This window comes from Arvicola amphibius, chromosome 12 (genome assembly GCF_903992535.2).
Source record: "Arvicola amphibius chromosome 12, mArvAmp1.2, whole genome shotgun sequence".
In the NCBI taxonomy this organism is placed as follows: Eukaryota; Metazoa; Chordata; class Mammalia; order Rodentia; family Cricetidae; genus Arvicola; species Arvicola amphibius.
In genome coordinates, this window is record NC_052058.2 from 32,794,153 (window position 1) to 32,809,921 (window position 15,769).

Consider the following 15,769-nt stretch of genomic DNA (forward strand, 5'->3'; position numbering starts at 1 on the left):
GTCTGCAGTAGGATGCAAAGTCAACCTGGGATCAGAACCTGAGATTATCCATACTGGCAGGCAGCAACCTCAACAGCAACCCTGCTACTCAGGCAGCGGAGGAGCCAGGCTTAGTATCTCTCTCTCTCTCTCTCTCTCTCTCTCTCTCTCTCTCTCTCTCTCTTTCTCTCTCCCTCTCACACACACACACACACACACACGTGTGTGTGCATATCCTAGATTTTAAGCAAGTCAGAAATGACTCCACACATTGTCTTTAACCTTAAGGTATATAGGGACTGCCATGTAGGTCACGACATAGAAGAATTTAATGTGAAAGTATTAAACATATATACCATCTATTTTCTTCTAAGACATCTTATTATTCATCTACATATTTTGACCACATACTAAATATGTATTTAAATTGTGTTAGGGTGATTTTAAACTCTACTCAATAAAACAAATTGATGAGGTACTCAAAGTTACTATTTTAAGCTTACTAAAAACTCTCTCACTCCCAGAGGCCTGGGTCTGGAATAACTCTCCTTTCAGTTCTGACACACAGTACTGAAGAGCTGTGTGCAAACTGCTCTGGCTTCTCAGTATTTTCTCTCCCCAAACCCACACATGTAGTAATAGCTTTAGTGAGGTATTAAAGGAAATCAGCAATAGGTTTTTGATTATTGAAGAGAAAAACTTTTATTTAACTATTGAAGAGAAAAAGATAAGTTTATAAACTTGATACCTTGGTTTTCAGCATTTGTCTGAGAAAGAGCATCTTTTCTGTCTTGGCTCTCCTGAAATAGGACCAGAAAGAAGAGAAAATAAACCCACAGACATTGTTTGTGCCCCTTTCCTTTTCCACAAAGTTACAGATAGGCGTGAACTTGTGTTTTCTGCATGCTAGTCTAGACTAAGGCACAAAAGGAAGAGTGTACTAAATCTTATGAGGTCATGTAAAATGCCTGTGCTCATTGTCAGAGTGGAGACTGCAGTTAAGAAGCATTTCCAGTAGTTTCCATGAGGTGCCAGGGGAGATTCCACAGCACACCAACGTCTGCATGTGCGTCACCCTGAAGAGGATTGGGCTGGACAGCCAGAGGAACCCACGACCAGGTTACAGAGCACTGCCACCCGCACAGCCAACAAGACACCTTTTCTCCTGCCTCCACATCCTAAACAAACGTTCTGAGGGGGAAAAATGCTACCTGCCTCTAGTCATTTAGTCACAACTAAAAATACAAGGTCTACTGAATAAATTATCCTATATTCATAAAATAATTTTCCCATACGTTTTCTGGAGGGGAGCTTAGGATGGGTAAAGATGCTGGAGACTTCAGAATCAAACTAGCTCCATATCTTGCAAAGGAAGAGAGAGAAAATATCCAGCATCCCAGTGTTTGGGGATAAGGATCCGAAAAACCATTGCTACTTTTTAAAAAAAATCTACTATAAAATAAAGCCAAATGATTTTTCTTCCTTAAAATGCAAAATGTGTATCTGATGATCTAGCTATATAAGCTTCAGGAAAGTCAACTCCCAGGCATTTCCTGATTCCGCTGCTTGGAAGCCAATACAGCCTGGGTGCTGTGTGGACTAAGTGGGTCACTGGTTTGAGCTTGCAGAACTGCTGTGTTTGAGAGATTCTTCCACTGTAAAACTTATTACAGGATTTTGTGTGTGTGTGTGTGTGTGTGTGTATCCCAGAAGGGCAGATACCAAGTGTTCAATGAGAAAAGATTCATGTGAGCAGACAGTGGCCACTGCTGAGCAGAATTCCCCTGGATTTCTGTGGGTTGCATTGCAGAATGGATTAGAGCTTAACAAGAATGACCAATTCATACATTCACCCACCCACTCATTCAGGCTCGGGGGAGGTAAGTGCTCCTCTTCCCCTCCTAAATGGCTCTAAGTATAATCTTGAGGACTCTTTTGAACTTCTCAAGGCACATTCTGTCATCTTGGTTAACAAAGCAAAACAAAACAGTCACAAAAAAACAAGAACAAGACAGGAAGGCCCGATAGCCACTTCCCCGTATTCCTACCAAACCCAGTACCTACCGTGCACCCTCCTTGGTTCAGGGCCTCCCAGGAAAACAAACGTCTGATGCGTTTCCTCATTCGAGCTGGTCCTTCCCTCCTGTCCAGTTCCCACTGGGAGCAGGGTGTGGATTTTGTCATTTGGCCCCACAATCCCAGCTCCCCAAAGAGCTGTTCCTGAATCTTGGCCCAGGCCATGGCTGCCTTGATGCTGCCACTTTTCCGTCTCTGGGAAGCAGAAATATCACACCACACTTAGATACATTCCCCTTGTAGGCCAGCCCCAAAGCTCCTGCGGTGGTTATTGGAGAAAAATGGCCCTCTAGGTAGCCCTCAGGATTATAAAACATCCTCTCCGGAGCCAAGATCCGGCCAGGGAGAAGGAAATGGTTTCTCAGCTTCGAGATCATTCAGAATCAGGTGGGGAAGGAGAAAAATGCAGCCTTTGGTTTCCCGAGCCACTAGCCTGTTGCTGGGATTGTACAGGCGGCAGCGGGAGCTGAGGACGTGGGATTTTTCCATGGCCCCTGACTTCTGAAACAAAGCCTGCTCCTCTGGGAGACCCAGACGGGCAGCAGAGTGGGAACTGGCAGTCCTGGGATGACTGACGATTTGAGAGAACCAGTCTCATCTCTGGACTTCAGAATCCACAGTGATTAAATAGTAAAAGGCTCGGCCTGTATGGTGTGTGAAGACCTTTACATCTTAATGTCATGTGATTCTTGAATATGGAAGGGTTCTAGAATAGTCAAAGAAGGGAAACCTGAAGTGAGTGTACATGCAAATAACATGACCTTCAGGAAATCCTCCGTTTCAGTCTTTTTAAAAGCACACTGACACCCTACACTGTTTCTGTAGGCCACATTCAGGTTCATGCTACATCTGTCAAAGAAACACTTTAGTTCGAACAGTAGGGTTAACTTCATATGAACTTTTGTAGTTATTCAAATATTTGATGCCATTTGTCCTAAATATTAATTTTTCAGAAACTGGACAGGTAAATATAGTAATGGAAGCAACAGATGTTTTAAAACTTAACATAAATAGAAAGGGAGTATGCACATGCATTAGGTCAAGTTTGCAGGTTTGGCCCATCTACCTCCGTGGGGCATTTTCCCCTGGACAGTGATAGCCCTGCAGACATGTGACTTGGAATTGAATGAACTGGAAAATGATCTTGTTTCAGGATGAGGCTCAGTACCCAGAGTGAGTTCACCCCAGGTTTGTTCGTTTACCCATGTGCTCTTGGGCTTCAAACTTACCAGCAATTTTACATGTGGGCATTTGTGCGAATGTGTGAAAAAGGAATAATGAATGAGAGACAGAAAATAAATAAATAAATAAATAAATAAATAAATAAATAAAGAGAGAGAGAAAGGGATGGAGGGAAGGAGGAAGACAAAATGAATAAAGAAAGATTCAAGAGAGGAGGGAGAGGAAAAGAGGGATGGTGGAGGGGGAGGAAGGAGAACGGAGATGCTGGCCATGTGGATCAGGTTCTGTGTGAAGCCCACCTTTCTCCTGAGTTTTCTTTATCATTTTACCAGTTGCATAAGCCAGTTAGAGTTGATGCCCCGACCCCTGCTCCTGAAAAAAACTGTGCAAAGACTTAAGAGACAGAGCCTGAGAGAGGAATGAATCATCCCATTGGTCCCTAAGGAGCCCGAAGGAGAGCACATAGCTCACATGTGAAAAGGAAAAGCATCTGGAGTGACAGGCATCCCATCAACAGTTTAATACAGCAAAGGCAGGCTGAGGAATATCTGTGCATCATGGCAAGGCCTTGGCATGGGAACAGCATGGCCAGGCACAGAACAGAAAGAAGCAGAGTGACAGACATCTGCAGAGAAGACAATAGGCAGAGCTTGGACAAGGCAGAGGAACAAGTGAGCAAGTCAGAATGGAGCCATGCTGGCAGAATTGCTGTCGGCAGAGACATTCAGGGAAGCATCTATCGGATATGACAATACTGGGGAGCACTTTCAGGGCACTGGGTGGAAGAACCCGGGATGCTCTGGGCTCCCTCCATCTCTGCGGACCTCTGAGTAAAGTGAAAGCTGAGGACTTCTTTAGTGGCTTGTTATTGGCAGCTCTGCGGTGGGGCTGCTGGCTTCACTGCCACTTCCATGGGAGAGGGTCTCCTTGGGTTCACTTAGCACAGTGATTCTCAACCATCCTAATGCTGCAACCCTTTAATACAGCTCCACAAAATTATTTTAGTTGTTACTTCATAACTGTAGTTTTGCTACTGTTATGAATTATAATGTAAGTATCTGATATGCAGGACACCTAATATGTGACCCCCAAGGAGGTTGAAACCCATAGGTTGAGAACCATGGAGTTAGTGGAAACTGACCCGGAGTAGCCATCAGATTTCAAAATGCCAACTTCGGTCAGTGTTTGAGCTTGTCCCCGGAGCGATGGCTCCTGCTTTTAATCTCAACACTGTGGGAGTACGGATAGGCAGATCTCTGTGAGATTAACGTGGTCTACTGTGATCTATATAGGCAGTCCCAGGCCAGGCAGGGCTACATAGCAAAACTTGGTCTCAAAACAGACTAGACTTTGAGCTTGACTTCTATGGATGTGATGTGTATTGAGTAAGTGTGCCAGCCCTCAGAAAAGTGGGGTGAGTGCTCCAGCCCCATTATCTCCAGCAGACATGATCACATCTGCATTCCTCTAAATAGCGAAACATTTTAAATATTTAAAGACTTGGAAATGTAAAATACCTTAAAATGCTGATTTTTCTTTAAAAAGATTAACCAACAGTAAATCACACAAATTTTTCAAGTACTTCTGAAGCCCTAGTCAGGTCCCACTTAGGAAACCAAGCTGGCGTTTCAGAAGACTGGTGCCCCCCTTCTTGGCTGGCAGCTCTGTTGAGTCCTAGTTCTACCAATAGGACTTTTGACTTTGCAGAGTCAGCAGGAACTTAGAAAGCCCAGGCTGCAGCTCTCTCCTAGGCAGAAATTAGTGGACCAGGTTTTCACAACAAAAATAGAAGGCTCTTGGTGAGATGCTGATTGTATATCCCCTCTGCCGCAAAATGGCCTAAGTGTGAAGTGGATTTCCCTAAAAGAGAATGCAACCTGAACTCATCTCTTTTCCCTTCCAGTGGCAACTGACTGTGTTAGCAGCATTGCTCACTCTGGACAAAATCAGTGAGTCCTTTCAGAGGATGAACTGATGTCCAAGGGTCTGGTCCCACAACCACAGACAGTACACAAATAGGCCGGGAGGTCAGGGCTCTTCTGACTCCCAGCCCCAGGCTTCTGTGTCAGCCTTTGGGGAGCTTCATTCCAACGCCTGCACGATGTGTGCTAATGCTTTCTGTCACCCATTGTGCCCTCACAGTGGAACATTCCAATGTGAGCCTAGTCACCCTGTCCTGGAGATTCTCCTTCACCCTTGGCCTCGTGCTAAGCTCCAAAGGCCGTCAAGGCAGAGTGACGGCTTTACAGATGCTGTGTATTCACTACAGAGCACAGGCTTTGGCCCAGACACATTCCTCTGTAAAGGACATTCGTGAGTTTCGATACTGAGTGCCATGTCGTGGAATGAGTGCCCGTTTAAAAGGTTCTGTTTTTTATATCAACCAAACCCCAACTCTTAGCAATGGCATAGTCCTGTGTGGAATATCTCTTGTCTACCAGTCACAGGCTAAGGACATAATCCTTGTTCCTGCCATCTTTATGGTTAGAAAAATATTTATGGCAGGGAAGGGGTTAACATGGCTAGAGTGCTTTGTCTAGACTATGCAGAAATCACACCTGTGTGGGTGCTTCAGCTGTCAAAACTCATCCTTATTGCTGGCAGCTCTCTACATTTAAAATCAAGACCTTAACGTGCCAGGAACCATCTATGGTTTGGTCCCAGCTCCATCTTCACTCTGTGACTCCCAGTCTAGGCCCTTCTAACCACTTCTTCCAGTAAATCAGTGACATCCAGCTTCCTCCTCCCTCGGGATCCTCACACACATTTCCTAAAATTCCCTAAAATATTTCAGCCCATGCCATCCTCTGCAGGTCTCAGCTTAAACGCTCCCTTCATCAGACAAGGCATCTAAGTTGTCCAAATTAGATTCTTCCCTTCGCTAACATCTTTTATATCTTCAGCAAATCGTAAATCCCCACTATAAGTCACAGATAGCTACTGAGTTTGTGAAGTTGTTTAATTCGACTCTCCCCCTTATAGTGAAGCCATCCGAACACAAGACCCAGTTCAGTGTTTTGTGATAGCACTTGCAGCTCCCAGCGGGTCTGGGGCACCCTGAGCTCTCAGTGTCCACCTTCTGTGTGATGTGTGACCCAAAGGGTAAATAGCATCAGGACCAGGGCCTCTGCTGCTGAGCTGTGGGCACCATGCCCACTGGGCAAGCCAAGAGACCTGGACCCATCATTGGTGACTTTTCCATTCTAAAATTTCAAAGGCCTTTGGTTCTCTCTCCTCTTTCTCTTTCCCTTACTTTCTCTTGATTCAGGGTGGCTCTGCGCATACTCTGTAGTGGAAGGCATGCGCTGTTTCTTACCTGCACGTAGTCTCTGTACAGAGATGCATACAGCTCCTGTCCTTTTCTTCTGTAATTCTCTATACAAGACACAAAATCCTGGAGAGGAGAGAAAGGCAGCCACCCTTTAGTGATGCGTGGGAGACTGAGATCCACGTCTCCACTCTGAGCAATTGCGACAGGAAATGATGGCTAAGGGTCTGTGGTCTAAACCAGTCATAATCCTGTGAACAGTAATTTCACCTGTGCTGGTCTGCTAACATGTTATACACACACACACACACACACACACACACGTGTATGTCTTTCTTTTCTGACTGTGACAGACTCGGTCTCCCTCTTTCAAATAATTACCAAAATGTAGGTAGCTTTTGAGCAATCTACTTCATAACAGACATTAGAGACGTGGCGTGGCCAAGGGCGATGTGGTTCTCAGTCCTGGAAAGAAAGAAAGCTCACCAAGGTGTGCCTAATATTAATATCGTCGCGTTTTACTTTGAGATACTTGCATATTTTTAAATAGAACAGGGGATTGGACCACTAAGCAGAAAGTAGACTCTAAACAGCGGAACTCAGTAGGGCTTGGGCTGCATCGCCTGGGGGTGGGGGGTGGGGATGGATAGTTACCCTCCGAGTCCACCAAGGTATTCAGAGCACAGAGAATCAAGGTCCTGGAAACAGGGCAGTAAGGAAAATTATGCGTAGCTTTTTGGATCCATGACCTCTTAGAGAAGCTGATAACTGAGAAATGGGGTGAGATGAAGAAGCTGAGGTGAGTAAAGACTCCCAGCAGCCTAAGTTTGGAGACGTGTGTTGGACAAAGACTTAAAGGTGGGATTTCTGTTAGGTTTCACTTCTAAACCCACTGGTTCAACAGTTGGTGTGTTAAATGGGAAGTCTACATAAAGCATTCCCGGAGACCAAAACAACTGACGGCTGTTTCAAGGATAGGTGGTTATATAGTGAGCTTGCTTCCGAGCAAAACTAGGGGTCTCCGTCACAGACCAGCATTGCTTTTGTTTGAAAGAATAACTGTCAGACAAAACCGTAATTATTAACATTGAGTATTTGGCAGAGAGCCCCCTTGAAAATGAGTCAACGGAACAAGCCATCTCCAACGAAACAAGTGGCTACATTTGTTGCCAAAACATGTTCAAAATGAGACTTCAAGCTTCAGGATGCTGCAACCCTAGTCTCTGCCCTGCAAACGGGGCAATGGGCTTCCCGGATGAGATGGCTGGGGACTCAAGCCTGCCTTGTCTGTGCATGTGTCATAGAATTTTTATTGCTCTGATAAAACACCGTGACCAAAATCAACCTGGAGAGGAAAGGGTTTATGTCACCTTATAGCTCTCAGATACCATCCTACCACTGAAGAAAATCAGAGCAGGAACTAGAAACAGCAGGCTGGAGGGGGCAGGGACCACGGAAGAGCACTGTGCACTGGCTTCCTCATGGCTTACACACTGGGCTCTCTCAGAACACTCAAAAACACCTGTCCCGGGGGACACTGTCCCGAGCTAGGCCCTCTCACAATGATCGGCAATCAAAACCCACAAATTTATTTACAAACAAATCTCATGGAAATGTTTTTTAATCGTCTAAATCTGGATTTGTTTACTCGAGAGCAGTGCTAAACAGCACATTTTCCATGGTTCTGACTGTAACAACGTTTATTCTCTTGTAAAAATCCCTTCTGTGCCAAGGTTTCAACCTAGGCCTGCCTTCCTTCCTTCCTTCCTTCCTTCCTTCCTTCCTTCCTTCCTTCCTTCCTTCCTTCCTTTTTTCTACTTCTGTTTTTTTTAATACTTTCCCTTTTATTGAAATAGATTTTTCTCTCCCTTACTATGTCCTGATGATTGGTTCCCCTCCCTCTACTCCCCCATGCTCCTCCCACCTCGTTTGCTGTCCAGATCCACTCCTTTTTGGTCTCTCATTAGAAAACAAACAGACTTCTAGGTGATAATAATAAGATAAGATAAAACAAAAATTAACAGTTGGAATTAGACAAAATGTACAAACAGGAGGAAAAGGGCCCAAGAGAAGCCACAAGAAACAAAGACCCACTCATTCTCTCACTCGGGAATCACATACAAATACAAAACTGGAAGCCATAATACATTTGCAAAGGACCCAGCACAGGCCCTGTGCTTTATGCTCCAGTCTCTGTGGTTCATATGATCTTTGTTTATATTGATCAGAGGGCCTCGTTTCCCTGGTGTCCTCTACCCCTGCTGGCTCTTACACTGCAGTTTCTCAATTGAGGTTCCCTCCCAGACGTGTCTAGGTTTGTGCTGAGTTGACAAAGACCCAGTGGCACACTGAGCAATGAAATGTTCCAACAACCATGAAACACAACTCAGGAAACCAGTATTTCCATTGTATGGGACACACATACTATGATGCATGTTCCAAAATACAATATCGATATATATTATATATACAATATAGTCTCTATTCTAAGTGCTAGGCAGATCAAAACAATTTAATGTAACAAAATAGAATGATTTCACTGGCTAAGATTTCAGGCGAGCTTTAAAAACATTGCTATTTATGCCTACTGGTGGCACACACCTTTAGGCTCAGCAGGAGGCTCTCTGAGTTTGAGGCCAGCCTAGTTTACAGAGTGAGTTCCAGAACAACCAGGGTCAAGTCACAGGTGATGGGTGACCCAGACACATGGAAGGGGAAATACCCTAAACCCAGGTACAGACAAGGTTTTCTGAATCTTGCTCCTCCTCAGTCTTGCCAGAGAGGTTTTAAATAAAAGACTGGTTTAATTCAATTTTCCCCCTCATTTTTAGCATTTTTTTGATTTAGTGCTTTTTGTGGTCACCCCGGCAGCAACTTTAGGTTGAATTTTCTAGAGGGAATTCCCTGAAGCTACTACCGTGGCCACTAGGTACAAAAGCATCAAGTTTAAGGACCATCAGTAACAACTGCTGGTAGGAACTGGCAACTGTATAAGAGGGTGATGATAACTATGAAACTTCCTGTTTGACTACCTGTGTGAATTAAATCAGATAAGCCAAGAAAAAAACCAGAAGAGATTAGAAAAACTAAAAAGAAAGAACAAAATTGATTGTATGATTAAAAAAAAAAAAGACAGCTGGGTCTTTGCAGAGGGAAACTCAGAAAGTGGGTCAAGGCCCATATAAATCTGTGAGTTATTAGCAGTGTAGAGAAGGCCCCATTAAAAAAAAGAGATCCCCCAGAAGAACAATTACAGAGTGGGGGCTGATGGGACAAGGTCAGAAACCTGGAGAAGGTTCAGGCCGAAGGCTCAGAGAGTTGAAAGGGAACCAAAAGGAGACTCGTTGTTAGAACTAAGGGTTCAGACTCAGCACAGAAGACGAGCGGTGAGATGGGGCCAGGCAGGGGACCCGAATCCACCCTGAGGAAGAGGGCTGCATTTCAGAGTTATTTCCGAGAATAATTAGAGGGCTGATAATGGTGGCTGAACAGAATAATACAGGAATAATAAGTGTGAGCAACTCATTTAAGAAGCCATGCTTCTGCAAGAGAAAAGAAACAGAGATGGGAACAAGGCATCAGGCTCCAGCATCCTAGAGTTCAACCCAATAAAGAACAAAAGTTTTAAATCCACATTCTTATAATATACAGCACTGTATAGTCAGGTCTGTCTGCAATGAATATCTGCCTGTTTTGATTTTTGGGGATGTCTTCCTTGTTTTCACTTATTTTGTTTGTTTGCTTGCTTGTTTTCATCGAGACTAGGTTTCTCTGTGTATCCTGCTGTCTGGTACTCACTCTGTAGACCAGGTTGGCCTTGAATTCATAGAGATCCACCTGCCTCTGTCTCCCGAGTGCTGGGGATTACAAGTGCGTGCCAACACCGCCCAGCTTGTCTTCCCTTTCTAAACAGTACTGTGTAACAACCACATACACAGCAGTGGCAATGTGGCAGGTGTCGTTAGTAAGCTAAAGATGGTCTGAGGTGCACAGATGTTCACAGGCTGGGCACAAATATCCATTAAACCACTTTCCAAACCATGGAAGAGCATCCGTGAGTTTGGGTCTCAGTAGAGGGTCTTGTAGTCAGTCCCAAACATATACTAAGGGCTGACTGTTTGCAGTAGGCAGAAGGGAACATGGCGATAGGAACGACAAGGTCAAAAAACAAAGGTGACAGAAAGGTCCCCAGTGGCACAGGACGTGAGCAATGGCAAAGAGAGGGCCCTCCTGCTTGGACACCGAGGGAAGGGGTGCAGATGGGTGCCTATATGGATTAGATGTTGATGGCACCTGGAGAGTGAGGGGGTTCACACCCGAATGTTTCCACCTCCAGTGCAGAGAAGGGAATGGCTCGGCTTTCTCCCTGAGAGCTGAGCAGGGGTTGAGTAGAATGGCAAATGGGAGGGGACCGACCTGGAGCACATTCGTGATTTATCTAGGAGCATGGAGAATCCAAATGCTGTACTATCCTCTACCTTATACGCAGGGAACTGACGGGCACAGAGCACTTTGCAGCTGATAAAAGGATCTGCATGTACAAAGTATATCTAATATTAAGCTTCCTCATAAGCCTGTGATGTTATTACTCCCATTAGCCCAATCGGACACTGAGGCAATGTGGGGATGAGTGGCTGGAGGTGGAATGCGAAAGCAAGATGGATCTGGACCCTGTACCACAGGCATCTCCCGCACGTACATCTTCATCTGGGGCATCTCCCCAGTGCTAAACAAACCTTAAGAGCCTGTGACCTCAGAGTCCTCCTCTGCCCTGGAAAGCTGCTATCTACAGGGTGCAGGAATAAGAATAAGGAGATTTGGGTCAATTCCAGGCCAGAGGCCCATCTGCCCGGACAACAGTGCATAGGACATATCGATTAGGGACAAATTCACAGTGGAGTTTTGTGTCACTTATTGGAACTGAATGGCCTTTGTTTAGCTGCTGGCAGTGTGTTAAAGAACTTGAGAGCCCCTGAAGCAGAACAAAGGGACTCTAAAGTCTGCTTAAGCCTTTAAGGGGGACAGAGCAGGTACACAGGGCCCTGCTTTCTCAGTGTCTCCTTAGCAAGGCAAGGGCTCCAGGATACAGACTTGATCTCAAGATGCGGGTGGATTAAAAAACACATAGAAATCATTTTTAACTCACTGACCACAGCTTGGTAATACCAGGAGTTCCCCTGGGGCTGGCCAGTTGCTGGTGACACGATTGTCCAAATGGGACGTCCTTATGTTCGTTTGTGCAAAGGGTCATTAGTCCTGTAGTCACAGATGTGTCGCCTGCCGAAGGGAAAGGCCACTAGCAGAAGGATGAAGCTCAGACTCTGCTTAGGAACTTGGTGCGGAGCTCCTGTTATGAGTCCTGGCTTCTGCAGCCGAGCACTGCGCTGCCTTTAGCGTTCTGACCACTTTTCTCATTGCTGGTAATTTATCCCAGGGCCACCATCTGATATCCGCACAAACACTCAGTTGGCGGTTTGCTTTTTTTTTTGTAACCTATTTATAGAAGCAGAAAATGAAGCAATTTGCATATTTGCATAAAGGGATGCTTTGTCTCCTTCACAGAATACTATGCAGCCATTGCAGACTGCATAAAGGAATGTCACAAGTCTCCACAGCAAAGGCGAGACTGCAGCTTCCCTTTGCCACCTAACTGGATTCTCTATACAACAGTTCATGGTAGCCTTAGTGTCAGAAAAAGATTTCGTGATGTGGGAACAGGTTCCTACCATAGTGAGATTTTTTTAAATGGATTTAAAAAGTAATATGCAATTACAATAATAACTAAAACAATAACAATTTGCATGGAAAAGAAAATGAATATCTATATTGATCAATAGATAGATAGATAGATGATAGATAGATAGATAGATAGATAGATAGATAGATAGATAGATAGATAGGTAGGTAGATAGATAGATAGATGATAGATAGATAGATCCAGGAATTAGTGCTCTTTGACCACAAGTTCTAGCTCGCCCCTCCTGTATTTCTGTGGTATCATCACACTTCTTGCTAACTCTGGGCTACGTGAGATCAGGGGGGAAGGATACTTAAGCTCTTCTTTAATGGACTATAAAATAGAACATTCAAGAAAGCAACTGCTCTAGTGTAACCAAGCGAGGTTAAGGCCCTCTGAATCCCTGACCAGTTTGCAATGCACGTGTAGTATAAGGTGGGAAAGGAGATTGCTACTGTGGGCCAGCTGGATCCGAGAGTGCTTGTCACTGTGGCTAAACTGGAATTTTTCAGAGTAATATACACAGCAGAAGCAATGGGATTGGTTAGAACGCAACGGTGTCTAAAGATTTTCGAGTATTGGAAGTTGAACTCGGTGGTTGACTCCATCTTCATTGGGCAAGAAACACTGAGTGCCACCCCAGCGAAGCCCCACCCAAACCAAACAATAACAACTGAAACAAATACACATCTGAGGGTGGGGAATTAGACCAAGAGGGGTACAATCAAAGGAAGGGCAAAGCCGGGTAATACTATGAACGGTATGTTAGAACAACTCAAGAAACAAGATAAGCTACTTAATGGACTTAATGGATCCTACTCCTGATTCTGAAATAAATATGGACGATTCCCAACTGAGATAAATAAAAGGTTGAATAGACAAATAGATGGAGGAAAAAGGATAACCCTTCCTTGAAGGAGAACCTCAAATGATTAGCTTATTGTTCACCTTGCCCCTTCAGGAGGTGGGGCTCACTTGCCCCTGCATTTTAAAGGCGGGTTGAATCCCAGGGAACAAGCGGAGGCAGGATGATCAAATGGCAGATACAATCTTAACATCTGTATAATGGCTTCACCTGACTATCGCATATTTTAACGGACTTTACCCAACCTCTGTCCTCGTCCTTCCAAAATGCCATGCCTCCAGAAAAACAGTAAACAAATCAAATTTGACAGAAACTCTACAAAATACCTGCTACTCCTCAAGCTATCAAAATCACAAAAAAAAAATAGCTAAGACTATGTAAAAACTGTCACAGAGCAAAGGAGGCAAAGGAGGCATGACAACCCCATGCCCTGTGGCTCCTCAGTGTCCCGGATTAACGGTAAAATGCAGAAGACAAAGTGAAGCAGGAAATGCATGGCTTTGACGGATGGATAGAGACAAACCATGCCTGCTTGCAATTCACAGGTAAAAGGACGTCAATGGCCACAGACCTTAGCATCCTGGACATCTGAACTTTGTCTTGTTGACAGCTTCCCCTTTCTCTGCCTCTCTGGCAATGTGAGTCACCAACCTCACTGGCCCTTGCTGAGGGGCTGTTCACAAGCCAAATAAAGGCTATTTGAACACGAGCACAGTGTTCCTGGCGGTCTGTCTGATCACCCCGGCAGTCTGTATGATCAGTGATTGCCAGAGAGCACTGAAGTTAATAAGGAAGTCACACAACCAAGATGGCTGGCTACTCAGTAACTGATGGGAAATAGGTGTCTGCAGTATGGGGAACATCAGACAAAGGGGTGATTGATCTACCCTGGGGCATGTTAAGGTCTTTACCATACATACACCACCAAGTATAGCGGTGTGGACTTTTAAACTTAGAAATCATTTATCTCTAGAATTTTCTCCCCAGTATTTTCGGACTACAAAGAGCAAAACTGTGGATAAGGGGGATGGCAGCACCTCAACAGTTCCTATAGTTTACATCTTGCAAATAAAGCTGGCATAGCGACCTTGAAGTGTGAGTTCCTAAAAAACACCTGGATGAGGGCAAATAAGAGAAGCAATTAATAAGAAGGAAAAACTTCAAGGTAACGTTTCCCCAGGTTGCTGAAAAATCAGCTGTCATGTCTGCCGCTGTGCCCTTTGACCCTAGCTACCATTGTGAAGAAGACATGTGGGTATTGATAGCAGTAGAGCCTGGACTCTGTGTCAGCCAGAGTTGCAGTTGAGGGTCTTTGGGGGGATTTCTATTTGGACGACACAGGCCAAGAGATTTTCTTTCTCTGCGTGCCCAGATAATTGCACTTTTCTCTGCTGTGGAGGCTCAGCCCCTGGAACCTTAATAAATGTCAAGCAATACCAGAGTAATAATCATATTTCCCGCAATAATGACAAACAACTGGGGCCCAGAGTGGGTGAAGAGGGACCGGCTCACCACAGCGCAATTCATCTCTGGTTAAACTCACTCACATATTAATTTCTAAGATGAACAGTGGGTTCTAATTTGTCTTATTTTTGAACTGTGATGTTTTTATTAAATTCAATCGTCATGAGTACATAGAGAATGACTACTAAAAAAAGAACACCAGTGCTCTAGTGTAGCCAGAGTGAAGACTTTAAAATTGCTAGAAGCAAGGTTTCTAGAGGAAGCCCACTCTCCCTTCTTCCTCAGGGTGTCAGGGCTTCTGTGTGGCTCAAGACAGTCAGGAAATGTCACTAGACTGGCCTTTCTCTAACATTGGGTCTCTGAGGTCACACTCACAAGACTGCTCTTCAGAAAGGGGCAGACATTTAGGAATTACAGGAAGGGACCCAAGTAAAGGATGAATATCAGTTCTGCCTGAGAATTTGCTACTCAAGGAGACATGTACTGAGGTTTAAGACACCATTAGTGACTGAAGTGTGTTCGTATTCCTGGTTGTTCAGAGGGCCATATAAGAGGAATACATACCCAGTGGACAGAACAGGAAGCTCTCCAGGAAACCAAAACAATCCTCTGCTATAGTCCCAGACCAGGGAAGGACTAAATATCTTTAGTTGAGGCTGCCCTGCACAGACATTTTGTTATGTTGGTCTGAGCTGTGAGTGTCCCTCTTGCAAACGCCAGAAGTGATTCAGATTTCATACTTGGCAGATTTTTAGAATATTTACACATTCATGATTAGGTATACTGTAGATAGCTCATTCATATAAATCACTAACTGATTTATGTTTTGCATGAATTGTAGCTTCATGGGCAAGTTGATGTGTTTTCAGAGTACCTGTGTTTGGGCTCCAACCCTTCAAGGGGAGTATTGAGTGAAGTCTCCCGCTTATGGAACCATGTTGGTGCTAAAAAGATTTAGGATTGGTACTTGGAAGGTTTTGGTTGTGGAAGCTTAGTCTATAGTAGGTGCTTTCACTCCAAGGTTACCTGACATTGAAGTATCTGGAAAACTCTGTTGACATTCACAGAGAGGAAAAAAAACAGGGCTGGAATTCATGGAAAACATGCCTGCTTTGGGCTTACCGAGGACCCTTAGCCAAGGCTGCTTGTTACTTTCCCCTCAGAGTAGAACTTTGCTCTAAATCCTCAGGACAGCGCT

At 44.6% G+C, this 15,769-nt stretch overlaps 1 protein-coding gene across 1 annotated transcript in view; it reads right to left on the bottom strand.

Annotated features, from left to right (window-relative positions):
• Positions 1-15,769, bottom strand: part of Wdfy4 (WDFY family member 4) — a 232,123-nt gene that overhangs the window by 84,900 nt on the left and 131,454 nt on the right. The window contains 3 exon segments of the mRNA XM_038350155.1: positions 728-779; positions 2,044-2,250; positions 6,554-6,631. Coding sequence (XP_038206083.1) covers positions 728-779; positions 2,044-2,250; positions 6,554-6,631 — 337 coding nt within the window.